The sequence below is a fragment of the Erpetoichthys calabaricus genome, chromosome 12 (genome assembly GCF_900747795.2).
Source record: "Erpetoichthys calabaricus chromosome 12, fErpCal1.3, whole genome shotgun sequence".
NCBI lineage: Eukaryota > Metazoa > Chordata > Cladistia > Polypteriformes > Polypteridae > Erpetoichthys > Erpetoichthys calabaricus.
Window position 1 is genome coordinate 123,932,507 of NC_041405.2, and position 16,308 is coordinate 123,948,814.

At 38.0% G+C, this 16,308-nt stretch overlaps 1 protein-coding gene across 2 annotated transcripts in view; it reads right to left on the bottom strand.

Annotated features, from left to right (window-relative positions):
* Positions 1–16,308, bottom strand: part of gabrb4 (gamma-aminobutyric acid type A receptor subunit beta4) — a 378,684-nt gene that overhangs the window by 46,086 nt on the left and 316,290 nt on the right. For both annotated transcript variants that reach the window (XM_028816096.2, XM_028816095.2), the window contains exon 7: positions 656–808. In XM_028816096.2, coding sequence (XP_028671929.1) covers positions 656–808 — 153 coding nt within the window. The remainder of the gene's footprint in view (positions 1–655; positions 809–16,308) is intronic.

The following is a 16,308-nucleotide window of genomic DNA, read 5'->3' on the forward strand; positions in this document are numbered from 1 at the left end:
CAGCGAAAAGCCTGCTGTAGAGGTACCAAAGATGAAGGATGCAGCATGGCCAGTGAGACATGTAAGAGGATATAAGTAACAGTTACAAAGCTGGTTTTGGCATTTCTTCCTCCATCAAGAAAAGTACCTAAGAGGTTTGTTGGTACCTTTTGTGATGGTGCATCCCATAGTAGGTCTGATAACACTTGTCAAACACAAGCAATTAGGGGGTTGCTACAGGACTATGAAGGAGGTAGTACCACCTCTGATCAATATAGGGTGCTATTGGTAACAACCTCTTCTCTTTTACCTCCTGGACCATCCCTCTCCAAGATCATTGATGCCCTTTCCTTTCCAGGCAAACTGAAAGTCCAGTTTTTTCTCTCCAGGACAGTACATGTAGTGCCTCATTACTGCAAACCGGTGTTCAGTAGTGGACTTTGGATCTGAGTGTCACCATTAGCACCAGGAGCAAATCTGTTTTCAGCTATGATGACCTTTGCGGTATATTTTGCTTGTGTAAACTTGCCAATGTATTTTTGGTTATTTTATATTACACCGGGCATGCCTTTGGAAACCACAACCCTTTTTCCTTGATTTTTCTGTATCTTCACACACAATAAAATAGCTGGTTATAAATATATTCAGACAACAAAAAATGCCAGAGAGTACTCACCAAGTGCAACACGAGCAGCCGAGGCATCATAATTAATCCAGAAGGAAACCCAGGAAAGGATTGTAATCAGGATAGAAGGCATGTAAGTCTGCAGAATGAAGTAACCAATATTTCTCTTTATCCTGAAACTAAGGGATAACCTGGGATAGGAACCTAGAAAAAAAAAACACATTTCATAAAGTTAAAAATGTGCACACTTGCTTTTAATAACAAGCTAATATTTAATGCACCAAGGAGTCTGAATGAGATAGCTGACAAGGAAATGCAAAATATTTAAAAATACAGTGTGTTTAGTTAGACATCTACACACTTCATAATCATAATAATCACTAATCTTTACCAAATCCTGCTTGTGCTGTCAATATCATAACATCACTATAATTTTATCTGCATGTAATTTACTTCTCCTCTCAAAGTATTCTTCAGTCACTGGCTACATTGAAGTTTGCAGTGTTTTGATGTGAAATGGGCACACTGAGGAGACCTCAAGAAAAATGACCTTTGGTATATTGTGAAAGTGATGCTTCTCTCCAAAGCAATCAGTTCCCAGTTGAAGTATTTTTGTTTCAAAGCTTTGGATATAAATAATGCAAAGATTTTGCTTCAAAGATTTAGGTACCATTTTGGAATTTACTAAGAGAAAAAACTGTCGTCTTCAATTAAGTGTGTTGCAAAATTACTAAGATAATGGGTACAAGTAGCTGTAGTAAGTTTCTTTCCAATTCTATTTAAAATGTAATTAAAATAAAGGCTAAAGTTCTCAATCAAATAAAGGCCTGATATCTGATGACAAAGAAATGGAACATAATGAGCTATTTTTAAATAGTACTGGGGATAAGAGAAAGAGACTGGGGACTCCTTTCTGCCAAGAGTTGGCTGAGAAGGTACATGCACCCTCTTACATGGGCTTCTGCTCTCTATATATTTAAAAACACAGGTGACTCTGGGGACAGAGCCCCAGGAATTTGGAAGAATTTGACTAAGTCCAGATGTGGTTCCCAGATTTACAATTTTTAGGACAGGAGTCATAAAACAGATTAGGCCAGTGGCCAAACTCTCACATAACAAATACTCTATGGGCCTCAATTCACACAGATACTCTGCCGGATTCTCTCATCTGCTTATCCACTCATTCACAGATGCAAGGTCTTTCAAACCTGTCAAATCTCCATCCATGCAATATAAGAAATCATCAAGTTTATGATGCACTGAAGTCATTTTGGTGCTATTATCATTCCAAATGGGCATGCTCAGTCATTTAAAGTCATATTTTTTTCTATCTATATATAACTTTTATCGATTAGCTAAGAAGTCACATTCAAGCTGTCTAGTGCTTCTCTCCGGGCTACATGAATACTGGCTAAGCCCAATACAGGCTTTCACTGACGAGGAAGTATTAAAAGAATGCATTATAGGTAATTAGCAGAACTTACTGGTGATAAATCAATGGATAATGGTATTAGATTTGTATAAAAGAAACAGGGACATCATGGTCATGCCTTGGTAGAGACTATCCAGAGTTGGGTGATAGATGGTGTCAGTCAAGCAGACCCTATTTCTGTAGCCACTGATGAGTCAACAGACAATGTACAGTAGACACGGTGGGACTGTGAGTTTATACCCAACAATTTGAGTAGAATTCAGAAAGCAAAGGGGTGCATTTAAATATATATTTGTGCATATATGCCTACAGAACATAGAAACAGGATTATTTTGAAACAAAAATCAAGGGAAGGCTACAGAAAAGTTCATGCAGCATTGAAGATTCCCAAGAGCACAATTGCTTTTATAATTTTTAAATAAAAAAAAGTTTGGAAAAACCACAACTCTGCCTAAAGCTGGCACGCTGGTGAGACTGAACAATTAATGGAGAACAGCAATGGTAAGAGAGGTGTCCATGAACCCAATGGTAACTCTGGATAAGCCCCACAGAATCTGTGTGGAGAAGGGAGAAACTACCAGACAGGCAACCATCACTGCAACACTTCACTGATCTGGGCTTTATGCTGCTGTGGCCAAACAGAAGTCTGTTCTCAGTACAAGACACATGAAAGCCCACTTGGAGTTTGCAAAAAAGCACCTAAAGGACTCTCGGTCTGCGAGAAACAACATTTTCCGGTCTGATGCACCCAAGATTAGCATCATGTCTAGAGGAAACCAGGCACTGCTCATCACATATGCAATACCATTCCAAAGGTGCAGCACGGTGGTGGCAGCCTCATGCTGTGGGGTTGTTTTTCAGAGGCAGGAACGGGGAGACTAGTCAGGGTTGAAGGGTAGCAGAACAGAACAAAGTCCTTAGATATCCTTAATAAAACACTTGCTTCAGAGGACTTTGGATCTCAGATTGGGCTGAAGGTTCACTTTCCAACAGGACAATGACTCTAAGCACAAAGCAAAGACAACACAAGAGTGACTTACTCGTAGGAACAACTTCAGACTTGAATCGCTGGCAAACATGCTTCAACAAAGCTCTTAGTAAAGGATCTGAATACTTGTGTCAATGTGATATTTTAGTTTGGTTTTTTTAATGCAAACATTTCTAAAATCCTGTTCTTGCTTTGTCATTTTGGTTTATTAAGAGCTGCTTTATGTGTGGGAAAATTAATTTAAACAATTTTAGCACAGGGCTGAAATATAACAAAATGTAAATAAGCATAAATATATACACAAAGACATAGATATTTCCTTTAGTAAATTAAATAAATGAATATGATTTTTTAAATTACAGCTTACAGTGTAGTGCATTGGCTACAACAGTGGACATTTAACCAAAAGGCTGTAGCTTCAATTTCTGTTTCTGCCTCATTGTGTGACCCTAAGCAAGTCACTTAACTTGGCTGTGCTCAAGAGGTAAAATGAAAAAAAAAACTATTTTATATTGTGCACTACCCTAGATAAAGATGTCAGAAAAATAAATAATAATTTTGGTCAGCTGAAAAAACAGAGGACAGAAAACAATACTCCATTCTTTACAGGCTCTAGAAAGTAAACTTTGGAGTCCTATATCATTAACAAAACACAAGACAATTAATATCTGACCCAGGACAACCGTTCATCCATTCCTTAACAGGGCATTGAACAGTACATTATAGATGTATATTTAATTTGGATTTGAATATGTAAATATGTAAATAATATATCCCTAATAATAATATTAATCCCTAACTGACTGTCACAATCATACTTGGTTGTATCAGGAGTGGGCAGGAGAATGAATACAGGACACTAGCGAAGGATTTTGTTGAATGGTGCAAACTGAACCATCTGCCCCTTAACATCAGTAAGACAAAGGAGAGTACTGCAGATTTCAGGACAGTCAAACTCACTCGGCTCCCAGCTCTCATTGATTGTGAACATACAAATACCTGAGGGTGCATCTCAATGACAGGCTTGAGTGGTGTATCAACACAAAGGCTGCATACAAGAAGGATCAGGGTAGTGACAAGTGTATTTTACTATGTGGTAGCATGTTGGGAAAATGGCATTAGTATAGGTGATACCTATGGACTAAATAAAAAAAGATTATAAAGGCTTCTTTAATCTTCGGGGATAGTTTGGACACACTGAATTAAGTGGCAGAACAGCACTCAAACAGAAAGCTGCTTACTATGTTGGACAATGTCTCTTGCCCCTGTATGAGGTGTTGGCTAAACAGAGGAGTACATTTAGTAACAGACTGAGCCAACTGTATTGCTCCAAGGAGCTCTAATAAAGGTCATTTCTACCCTCAGCCATCAGGTTCTATAATGAGTCAAACCATCAGCAAAGGAGGTATAGTTCCCTGTTGTTTTTGTTAATTTACTTACAGTATATGTTTATTCATGTCTTGTTAGCATACTTAAAATTATAATAATTCTTTGCTGCGGTGGGTTGGCACCCTGCCCAGGATTGGTTCCCTGCCTTGTGCCCTGTGTTGGCTGGGATTGGCTCCAGCGGACCCCCGTGACCCTGTGTTTGGATTCAGCGGGTTGGAGGATGGATGGATGGATGGATGGATAATTCTTTGTGAATTTTTTTGTCCTCTGTTGTAACTGCAATTTCCTTTGGGATTAATACACTTTCTATCTATCTATCTATCTATCTATCTATCTATCTATCTATCTATCTATCTATCTATCTATCTATCTATCTATCTATCTATCTATCTATCTAGCAGGTGGATTTTAGAGAGTAAATGCTAAACAAGCAGGCGTCACAAAGCCTCTGTTAAAGGATCTCCTCTGTTGCTTCGTAAGCAGTATAAATACAGGTAGGTAATACACCTTGTAGAATTTCAGAGGTCTGAAGATAAATACTGAAGCAAGATTCCATAGATGTCTCTCGTAAAGCATGAGAAACAGTACATTCTAGCCACTTAAGGGGCCATGGAAACTATCAGACCTCCAAGAGCAGTACTGTATTTTGTACTCTATCTCTTGGGGTAAGAGCATTGAAGGTACGTCAATGTGATTCTTTTTTATGCAATGGAGATGTACAATAAGGATGAATCCTGGAGATACGACCTTATTTAATCATATACTTGTAGGTACTAACAGCAGATATGAGATTCAAAGTGTAGGTAACAACGGATGTAAGTCTGATTCCGAGACATAGTGGAAATAACCAATAAAATCAAAGTTTCACAGTAAGAGATTTCAGTGATAAAGACATTTTACACAAACTTTTAAGTTTTCATTATTTTTTTCACAGTTATTCTGTTAATTTAAAGGTCAGATGGATTAAGTATTGCAAAAACACACTTTGACTTTATACATTATACATTTTCTCAAACAAAAGTCCCTCTTATCAGAGCATACATTTTATTTTAGCACAAGAGAACAATATTTTATGCAGTTGATTTTCAGATGATCTTTCAGTTTTGCCACATGATTTAAAAATTACTAATTGGTAAACTATGTCATGATATAATTACTATACTTAGGCTTTATCGTCTATGTGATAATTGTGTGCTATAATTAGAATTACCACCAACTGCCACCTGGATTACTTATATCAAATGATTTTCCACTATATAATACAACTTGTAACTATGAACTAAATAGAAGTGTTAATGTGATTTCTTTATTCTGTTACCATCAAATTACACCCCAACATATTTTCTTGATTATTTTCATAAAAAGTATTTATTTATTTTCTCATGATTAGAATTATCAGCAGGGATGGCCTATCCTGCTGCATTGCCAGCCACTTCACATGCATCCACCAACTTAATTTTCCTGACAAAATGTCTTTGAACTGTGGGAAGGAATACTTTATAAAGAAGATATCTAAACCAGGGGGTCAGGTACTGTAAAGTAAAAAAGCCGTGCCGTAAGAAGTAAGTACTAGATTAGATTAGATCAGATCAGATCAGATCAGATCAGATTATATTAGATTAACTTTATTAATCCCATGGAGGAATTCAGACACATACAGCAGCAGAAACATAAAAAACAAGGATACAGTCTCACAGGACAAATAATACAACCAATCAATCCATTGATACATAAATAAAAATAAATGTATATTGTGCAGATATTTCAAAATGAGTTTAAAGATGTATAAAATTGCCTGATAGCAGTGGGCAGAAAAGACGCCTAGAGGGTGTGATAAGGACGCTGTATAGCGCCCGACCCAGCACAGACTGACACAGAGGCACGTGTAAAATCCAACAAAAGACTTTATTTTCTTCATCTGTAGGGCACGTCTTCCCCGTGAACCCCACAGGCAATACAGTGTCCCAAAAGCACTTTACTCAACACTCCTGTTTGGCATCAACACTCCCATTTGGCACCACCACTCCTCCTTGGCAACCTCGTCCTCTTCCTCCTGATTCTGGCTCCTGAGTGGTGGTTGCTGGCCTTTTTTATAGCCCAGTGCTCCAGGTGCTTGATCACCTGTTTCTGATTGCACTTCCGGGCGGGGCTGTATAGTTGTCATGGCCGGCTCAGAGACCCATGCAGCACCCCCTGGCAGCCACCCCAGATCCCAACAGGGCCGAGGAGAACTCCATCTCCCATGGAGCCCTGCGGGAAACTGAGGCACCATCATCAGCCAGGGAGGCTGCCACCAAGTGTCCCGGGGGAGGTACTGAGGAGCCCATGGTTACTCCCCCGGAACATATGTAGAAGGGGCGTCCCAGCCGGGCATGGGTCCTGGCCACCCGCCACAAGGGGCTTGTTAGCACACCATAGTGGAATGAGCCTGTTGAGGGGATTTTTCACGATGGCATCCAATTTTGCCACCACCCTGTTTTCCACACAAATATATTGCAAAGAAAGTTGGTAAGACACTGAAAATCACATGTATGGACATTTACTTTATCACTTAGACTTTCAATAGGACTGGCTGCATTTGTAATTTTTATTTGCTCCTGAAATAATGTTCCTTGGCTTTATACTATATTGTATATCATAATAATGCTCCTTGACTTCATGCTATATTGTATATCATATTTAACTGTGGAAAACAAATAAAAGAAAATTAAAAGATTTCCAGGTTTGGTAATGTCAGAAATGACAGGACAGTTTGGAAGTGCATTGTTGCCAGGCAACTGCTGCAAACACGTTTGACTATTTTGCGTTTTTCTGAAAATCTACCAACACAGAGATTGCACTTTGACACATCATCATTTTTGAAGCGTGTGTGTTTTTTTAGGGCTGGCCTTTGGTCCAAAGTTTGTTCACACCTCCAATTAGGCACGCTTTCTAGGCCAAAACAAGAAACAAAATTGCACTTGGCACTACAGCTGACCCAAGGCTTTTGAGTTTTCACACTTCACTTCAGTCAGCCTATACACACTACTTCAATATCTGGAAATGTTGATGCCTGCTCAATGAGCTGAATTATGTAGCAAAAAGGTAACACTTTATATTTCAGAAATAATGAATATATTGCCACAAGAGAGCCATAAGGGCAGTGGTCAAACACCATCTGTATACCGATAACTGGATAAAGCAATTTTGCTTTGTAAAAACTCCCTTTTACTGTATATATAGCACTTTAAGAACTGGATTTGTTTGATTTATAATGATTAATGACATCAAATCTGTAAAAGTACCTCTCATAAACAGAAGATGTGGCATATTCTATTTGTGTGCATTCTTTTAAGGATTCTTGCAAAGGGCGCACTGTGTGAATTTCAGACAGCTTTAGTATGGGGTAAACTAGAGGAATATAAATAACCTTCACTGATAGACACATTTCAATTTGTCTATCAATTTGTCTACCTCAGCACCCCCACTACTATTACTGATGGGGACTGCATTAGGAAAATCTAAAAGGAAAGACAGTGCAAAGCACTAAAGTTTTGCAGTGTCTGCTGAAACTTTAAGAGACTTGGGGAAACACAACACTATATATGCAGCTGCTTTAGGTGGTGCTGATTTAATAAAACAGATACGGCTTACTCTACTAGGAGTGAATCCAGTGGGATCTTACACCACACACTTTGTAATATTAATAAATCATCTGTCATGGGGAAGCTGTGCATTGTTTTAACAAAAGACGACACCAGCTTTAGTGGCACTGTTTTTTTTTTTAACATTCATTAAGTTAAAAAGTAAAACCAAACCTGTGTCAAAGTGAACTTATTAATTTACTAGTTGATTACCCAGTGGCTTTGCTCACTGAGTGCAAGGGAAAAAAATAAAATGTAGTCTATAAGTTATTAAGCAGTAAAACATTAACATTTAAGAAGTAAAGATACATTGAGTACTACTGGAGTGGTTTTGGGTAAACTACATTTTAAAGGCGCTGCCTGTGATTTACTTGTTAAAATAATTAATCACAAAAGCAACCTTGAATGTTGTGGGGTTTTAGCTGACCCAAACTCACCTTAAGGGACAGTAAGTAGTTGTGCAGGGCAATTTACAAACAGAGTCCTGCTTCGATGGCACCGATTACACTCATTCGTAAAGATTTCCACTCTCCCAGGAGTTGACGGGGGACTTGAAGTGCCACAAAGAGTGCAAGAAGAGAGGACGCTGCCCGAAACTGCGAAGTTCTCGACTCGGCGGAGCAGCCGGACATTCCGCACCTCCCAGCGTCCACTTTGTTCTCACGACCCCTCGCAGCTGAAGGCGGTCTCGTCTTCACATTGTTTACAGCTCGGCGCAGTTAAAAAGTAGAAAGACGCAAAGCTGTTTTCCTCATCTCTTCTACTATCAAGTACTGCCAACTAAAAAAAAGTTACAATGTGGCAGTTTCAGCGACAGTCACGTGGACGAATAAATAAAACTTCTCTGTCAGAATGCGCCTGGCGCTGTAGTCCAGACAGGAGCGGTGGGAGAGGGCGACGCGGGGGGCACACAAATAATAACAATCTGTAAAGACGACATAAAAATGGCGTCCACAAACGAAGTGATTAGTTCCTGTATTATAATATGTTCTGTGGTCATAGGTAATTTCCATATCGTGTGGTCATACGTAATTTCCGTTTCATACGTAATTTCCATATCACGTAGTCATACGTAATTTCCGTTTCAAACGCGAAAAGAATTATATATATATATATATATTTATTTATTTATTTATTTATTTATTTATAAAGCACTTTAAAAACAACATCAAGGCTGACCAAAGTGCTGTACAATAAAAACCCAACATATCAGACAAACAATAACCAAAGGGTAAAAGAAACAGAAACACATAAACACATAAGAGCTGAAGAGATTCATAATAAAAAGTCAACATATCATACTGGGTTAAAGGCCAGGGAGTAAAAGTGTGTTTTTAAATAGGATTTAAAGACCACAAGTGAAGGAGCCTGCCTAATGTGCAACGGCAAATCATTCCAGAGTTTTGGAGCTGCAACTGAAAAAGCCGATCACCTCAGAGTTTGCATTGTGCCTTAGGAACACGTAAAAGCATCTGGTCTGCTGACCTGAGACAGCGAGATGCTACATAAGGGTGCAGCAGTTCCGGCAAATAAAATGGGGCACAACCATTAAAGGATTTAAAAACAGATACAAGGATCTTAAAATGATGAAGGGAAGGGAAGCCAAAATCGGGGTAACGTGCTCATGCTTTCTTGTGCCAGTTAAAAATCGAGCAGCTGCATTTGACAACAGGTAATCTGTAATTCTTCATTCTTTTCATTGCACTGATCCAGCGTTTTAGGTTCAAAACTTACCCTCGGTGCCTGTCCGTGTGACATCTGCATGTCCTCCCTTTGACGACATGACTTTTTTTTTTTTTTTTCCCACATCCCAAAGGTGGTTCTGTGTGGGTGTGTGGATGAGTGGGCTCTGTGATCAACTGTCCACTGCCAGGACAGGCTTCAACCCCCAAAAACCCTGCATTGGACTAATCAATATTTGTAGATGCAGAGCTCAAGTTCAAGTTATGGGGAACTTATAATGAGCATAAAAAAATCATGATGATTAATATTTCAAAGAATATGAATCAGTTTAAACAATGCCTAACTTTGATGACTAGAGCATCAAATCAATTGCAACCAATGCCTTCAGACATCCACCAGGATTTCCAATAAACAATCTACTATAATCTGTAGTAAGTAATTGTTCAACCATATCATACTAAATGTTTTTTAAGTGCTAAAATTGAGTCCATTTGTATATTTCTGAGCATACGTGTTGTAGGAAGGCATAGCTTGTGCCGCCAAGAATGACAGTAAAGCATGAAATAGCTGTGGACGTGAAGCCAGTCTACCACTGGGCACACTCATGCAAAGCACACACGCACAAGCACGCACACTTAGGAACAACATGAAATGTACAATTAAAGGAATACTCCGCCTGAAAGTATTATTATTTTATATGTTAATTACTCCCATGCAATTTGTAGCGATGGCCAACAAAAATCTTTAACCTCATGTTTTCATGGAGTATAGTTATAACAACATTCAATGACACCCAATGGTAACCAAAGCTGAAGAACAGCAAAAACATCCATAAGAAAATCTCACATTACTTATCCTGCATAATCCACATGTCAAGCCATCAAGTTGTATGCTCACAACATGTAAAATGCATGTATTTTTGCTAAAAATATTACTAAACAAATAACTTTGGAAAATGAATGTAGTCAACAAACATGAAGCCAGTTCACACGGGATTGTATTTTTGAGTTGAAGATCCACGTCTCCCTCAATTTATTGGTCAAGAAAACATAAGATTAAATTTTTTTCTCCGCCATCATTACAAATTATATGGTGCAAGGAACATACAAAAAAAATGAAATTTTTGGATGGAGTATTCCTTTAATATGATAGGATGTTCTGAAAATTAGAATCTCTGGAGAAACAGAAATGTGGAGAATATTTCAGACTCCACACACAACAAATTTCAGGTGGGAATCAAATTAGGAACAAGCGCTGTGAGACAGAAATGATACTTGACAACTGCCTAAGACAAATGAGGAGAAATAAGATTTTTAAAACTCACATTAGCACCATTAAAGACTTTCACAATACTTACATGCTAAACGTAAATGGACCTAGTAGCCTAAAATAAAGTATCTGGAATTTGCTTATCATCTCAGTTCTCAATACTGTACTTCTTTGCTTTTTACTTTTTCACAGTGTAGAGTACATTTATATTTTTAACATCAACGCTTCAAACAACCTTGAAAAATGGATGGTATTTTGTGTTAAGTATTCTGCCCCAGTTTACTATGTTTAAGAAATTATGCGTTCCTGAAATAACTTAAAACAAATGATCAACCTTTTTTTCTTTTCTTCAATTAGAAATGTACTGGTGTCAAAATGACACAGAACTGTCACTTATACAGAATAATTACACATACTCATTTCAAACATGCACGGGTGATCAGTATGATAAGGAATGCAAATTAGTAGGTATTTTCATTATGCCAATGTCCACCATTAGAAGGTTTTACATGTAACAGTTCATATTGTGCAGACTTGAATGATGATGACCTTGTTGGTCTTGACGAAGTTAGGTGGTCAGCATAATTTACTAGAGAACATGCTTGCTTCTATACAGTAGATGTGACAGCAGGAAATGCTGGGGATGATTGTACAATAGTCTGTTAGGGTGTTAACTTGTATCAATGTTTTTGACATTAACTTGTATCAGTGTTTTTCCTCATCTCCAGAGATATGATGCCCTATATGGATTGTCCTTTAATGCCTCTGACCACGGGTCAGTGATTCACAAATATCTGCCATTGACCATTTGACACTGTTGATTGCTGCCTTGCTGGACTTTTGTTTGAGTTAAGCAGCATGGAATTTTGTGGACAAGTGTTGGGAATTCCTTTGAGGTGATTCTTACTTCACATTTCAATATTCAATGAATAAATCAGTCTTTATTTAAAATTTTCATTGAGCACACTATCACAAGAAATTTTACACAACAAACTGCACAAACTGAACTATTAGAAAAAAGCACAAGACCTCTCAATACCTGATAAGTTACAAGAGGACTTCTTGCCACTGGGCTCACACTTAGAGGCAATAAGAGATGGTTCAATCCACAAAATATTCTCAAATGTGATATGATAAAAGACAGGGTTATAGCATGCTGCACAAAAAACTAACACATGGTACCCTTTACTACTTTTAGGGGCACTAAAAACCATTTGACACTGTTGATCAATCTCTTGTGGTAGGTGTGCCTGATGCCAGTTTCTAGTAGGACCATACCCAAACACACCCACTGGATTCTGAAAATATTCAGACCCCTTCATTTTTTTCACATTTTGTTGGGTTGCAACCTCATGTGACATTCATTTAAATTCATTTTCCCAACATCAAGCAACACTCAATACTCCAGGCATGTCAAAGTGAAAACAGGTTTTTAGAAAATGTTCCAAATTTACTAAAAATACAAAAAACTGAAATATTCACAGAAGTATTCAGAACCTTTATTGTGTACACCAGAAACTTGTCTTGGGTACATTCACTTTATTGATTGTTATTTACTTTACTTTTTGATTTCCCCTCTTAAATAGATCTTTAAAGTACTTGTTTTGAAAAGTGCTACAGTATGTAAAACAAATCAATTTAGTTACAAAATTAGGTCTGACTCACAGTAAAGCTGTGAGTATTTATTACCTTTACATTACTTCTTTCATTTAATCATAAAATTACTTGCATTAGACACTGGACAGTATTGATTTTGCTATATTAATTTTTACGATACCAAGAGCTTACATTACAGATTGGTGGGGACTTCCAATTGAACTTCTTTTTGCTGTTAACATTTGTATATTAATTCATAATTTATTACTGCTGTTATAAAAAAAACATTCTTTAAATCTGAAATTCACTCCAGGTGTAACATATCTGAAGCTGATTGACATTTCTGTTTGATTGTAAATGTTATTTGTATTTTACTGAGGCAATTTCATTTTTGTTTCTGGTGTTACTGTATTGCAAATAAGTCTGTGGTTTCAGGCAAGTTTCCCTACTAAAGTTAAAAAATAACATAAACAATTTTAAAGGAGGACTTGATAGGTCACATGAAAGAGCAGCCACCTTAGAAAATGTGAGAAGTTACTCTGGAAACGCTGGTCTACATTGCGTCTGAAATCTTTTTGATGTATCTTCCTTTTCAATGTAGCTGCTCAATTAGTAGTATTATCACTAAAAAATATTGTCTGGATTAATGAATCCTAGTTACTATAAATTTATGGTGATGAGAATTCCAGGATTTTGGATTTACCTGACAAATATTAACAATCCGGGCGGAACGGTGGCACAGTGAGTAACGCTGCTGCCTTGCAGTTAGAAGACCTGGGTTCGCTTCCCGGGTCCTCCCTGCGTGGAGTTTACATGTTCTCCCTGTGTCTGTGTGGGTTTCCTCCGGGTGCTCCAGTTTACTCCCACAGTCCAAAAACATGCAGGTTAGGTGGATTAGTGATTCTAAATTGTCCCTAGTGTGTGCTTGGTGTATGTGTGTGTGTGTGCGCGCCCTGCGGTGGGCTGGCACCCTGCCTGGGGTTTGCTTCCTGCCTTGCTCCCTGTGTTGGCTGGGATTGGCCCCAGCAGACCCCCGTGACCCTGTGGTTAGGATATAGCGTGTTGGATAATGGATGGATGGATATTAACAATCCTGCCTGCTGGGCTCTCTTAGTACAAGCAGAACAACATTTGAAAGCCAGAATACATCTGAGCATCACGGTCAATCAGGTTAATTTCTTATTGCAGTGCATACATTCATCTGTGAAAGGGGTTATTCAGAAGGACAATACTCTATGGCACAAATTCAGGAAAGTCCTGATATGGTTCCAGAAACCTGACAGTAAATTAAGATTAATCCAGTGACCTTCCATGTCACTAGATCTCAGTCCAATACAGTTTCTGTGAAATACCGTAAAATAAAATGAATTTTCCAGGAATAAGACCTGCCACAAAGATGCAGCACAATGGAGACAATAAAGAAAACAACATTTATGCTGCACAAAATCTCATTAAAAACCATACCTACAAGACTGTAATCCATGCTCTACACAACATCTTTTTAGGCTTGAGCCAACTGCAATGTACCATAAGCTCAGTAAAATACACTGACTGGTTTAAAAGTTTTTCAACCATTGTTCTCAGTGCTTTCTATAAGTGTTCCCAGGAAACCCCTGACAGAGTGACATGTTACTGTAAGAAAAGAGAAGGGTTAATTGTCCAGGTAATTACCAGTTTTGTCTTCAGCAATGATGGAAATTATTTAACAAAAATTAATAAGGCCCCCACAAAGGGGGATGCCAAATCAATGTAGATTGAGTGAGGGATCTCTCTTTCATTTTATGGCCGGGATGCTAAAATTATAAATGGGTAAAAGTCTACATTAACATTTTCACATTCTCTGTTGTGGTTTGATGTAGCAATAGACTTACTTTCACAAATAACCCAAACAGGCTTGCAGAAATAATCAAAATAATACAATTTATTTATGAGATTAATATAATATGGATCAATGGAAGCACAGATATATGTGTATATGGGTGTGTAGATTAAGAGTAACAAACAACATATAACATAAAACACTTAGTCGAACTTTCTCTCTCCTATAGATAAGGCACATAACTTATGAATTCTGATTATCGTATATACTTGCGTTTAAGCTCTCCCGCGGATAAGTCAGGGCTTGATTTTACCATATAATTTCCGTTATTTTATAATGTCGTTCGTATAAGTCGAATGCAGAAAACTCACGCTATTGGTCCAAGAGATTATGCTATGCTAACACACACCTGAGAGAGTAACCAGAGAGCACACTGCCTTTTTTTCTATGTATTGTGCCTACATGACCACACGGTAATACCCGAACTATTCCGAAGTGATGTTCGCACTGTTTTGTGTTTTTTGTATCTCACACCCTAATACACCTTTATCATAAGAGCATCCCTTATCTACGATGGAGCATTCGATCAGAAGAAAATATGAAGCTGGTTTTAAATTAAAAGTCGTTGAAGTGGCAAAAGAAATTGGTAACTGCGCTGCTGCAACAAAATTACATGTGTCGGAGAAACTGGTGCGAGATTGAAGGAAGCAAGAAGATGTAAGAAAAAACCTGTCACTTTTTTGAACGGGCGTATAAGTCAGGGTCTGATTTTATGATTGATTTTTCGGGTTTCAAGACCCAACTTATACGCAAGTATATACTGTATTTAAATTTATATGCTTAAGATGGATACATTCTTTAGCTGGTTAGGAAGCTTCTATTGCTTGCAAGTAGCGTTTATTCACTCACAGCTAGTCTCTGTGCTGGCTTACTTTTCTTAATACAGAGTTCTTTGTGTACATGGGTGCGAGTTGCTGCTCTACACTTTCTTACTGTATTTAGGAAGACTTATAATTCAACTAGAATTTCGTAAAGTTTATTACCTTTCAGTTGCAGGTCCACCAATGCTACAAAACATTAGCTGTCCTAATTAATAAGTTATAATTAATAGTTCTCAGAATCAAAGTGAGTGCACTTATAGTTCTTGTGTATGCAATGCTTTGTACCTATAATGTTCAGCTTTCTTCAGTCACATGAAAGTGTCTTCAGAGTGCCTTCTTTCTTTTGTTTTTGGAGCTTGTCTCTTTCTTCACCTTGTTTGCACCTTCTACTTGTGAGCAGTCTCCCAGTTTTTTTTCAGGTTGAGTCACCTGTGTCAGTCCTCTTGTTGCTAAAGACAATTAAGTCTGTTCAGCAACTCTTGATTAGTCACTTGTCATTTTCATGAAGACAAATGCATGACCTTTCATATGTGGTCACTTACTGCTTGTGCACTTGCTATTCTTCAGCAACGTTTGGACTAATGGCTGCCTATTCCAACTCTAATATGGACAAGTCTTCCATCCCTCCAGTCCAGCATGGTTGCCTTTCAGAGTAAAAGAGATCGATTCAACTTCTGTTATGGCCACATCCTATAATCTTTGGGTTCTGGGTATGGACGGTCACATTTAGGGCCAAGCTGAGAGCTGTAAGCTTGATGAGAAAGGACAATTTGGGTCTTTAAAAGGGTTTTTAAAGAAAGGAATAGAGATCTTGCAGTTGGTTTCTTGGGAACACATAAGCCCATCCTTTTGATTGACCATTGATGTAAAGTTCTGTCCATCAACGAAACTCATACTTGAGTTATAGTTCTATTTCAAACTTGGGTGTCCAGCTGATATATCTGAATGAGATGTTGTTGCAATGTTACTTGGTCTGGAATTGTTCATCTTATCAAATAAGGTGTAGTGTCTGTGTTCCGATGAG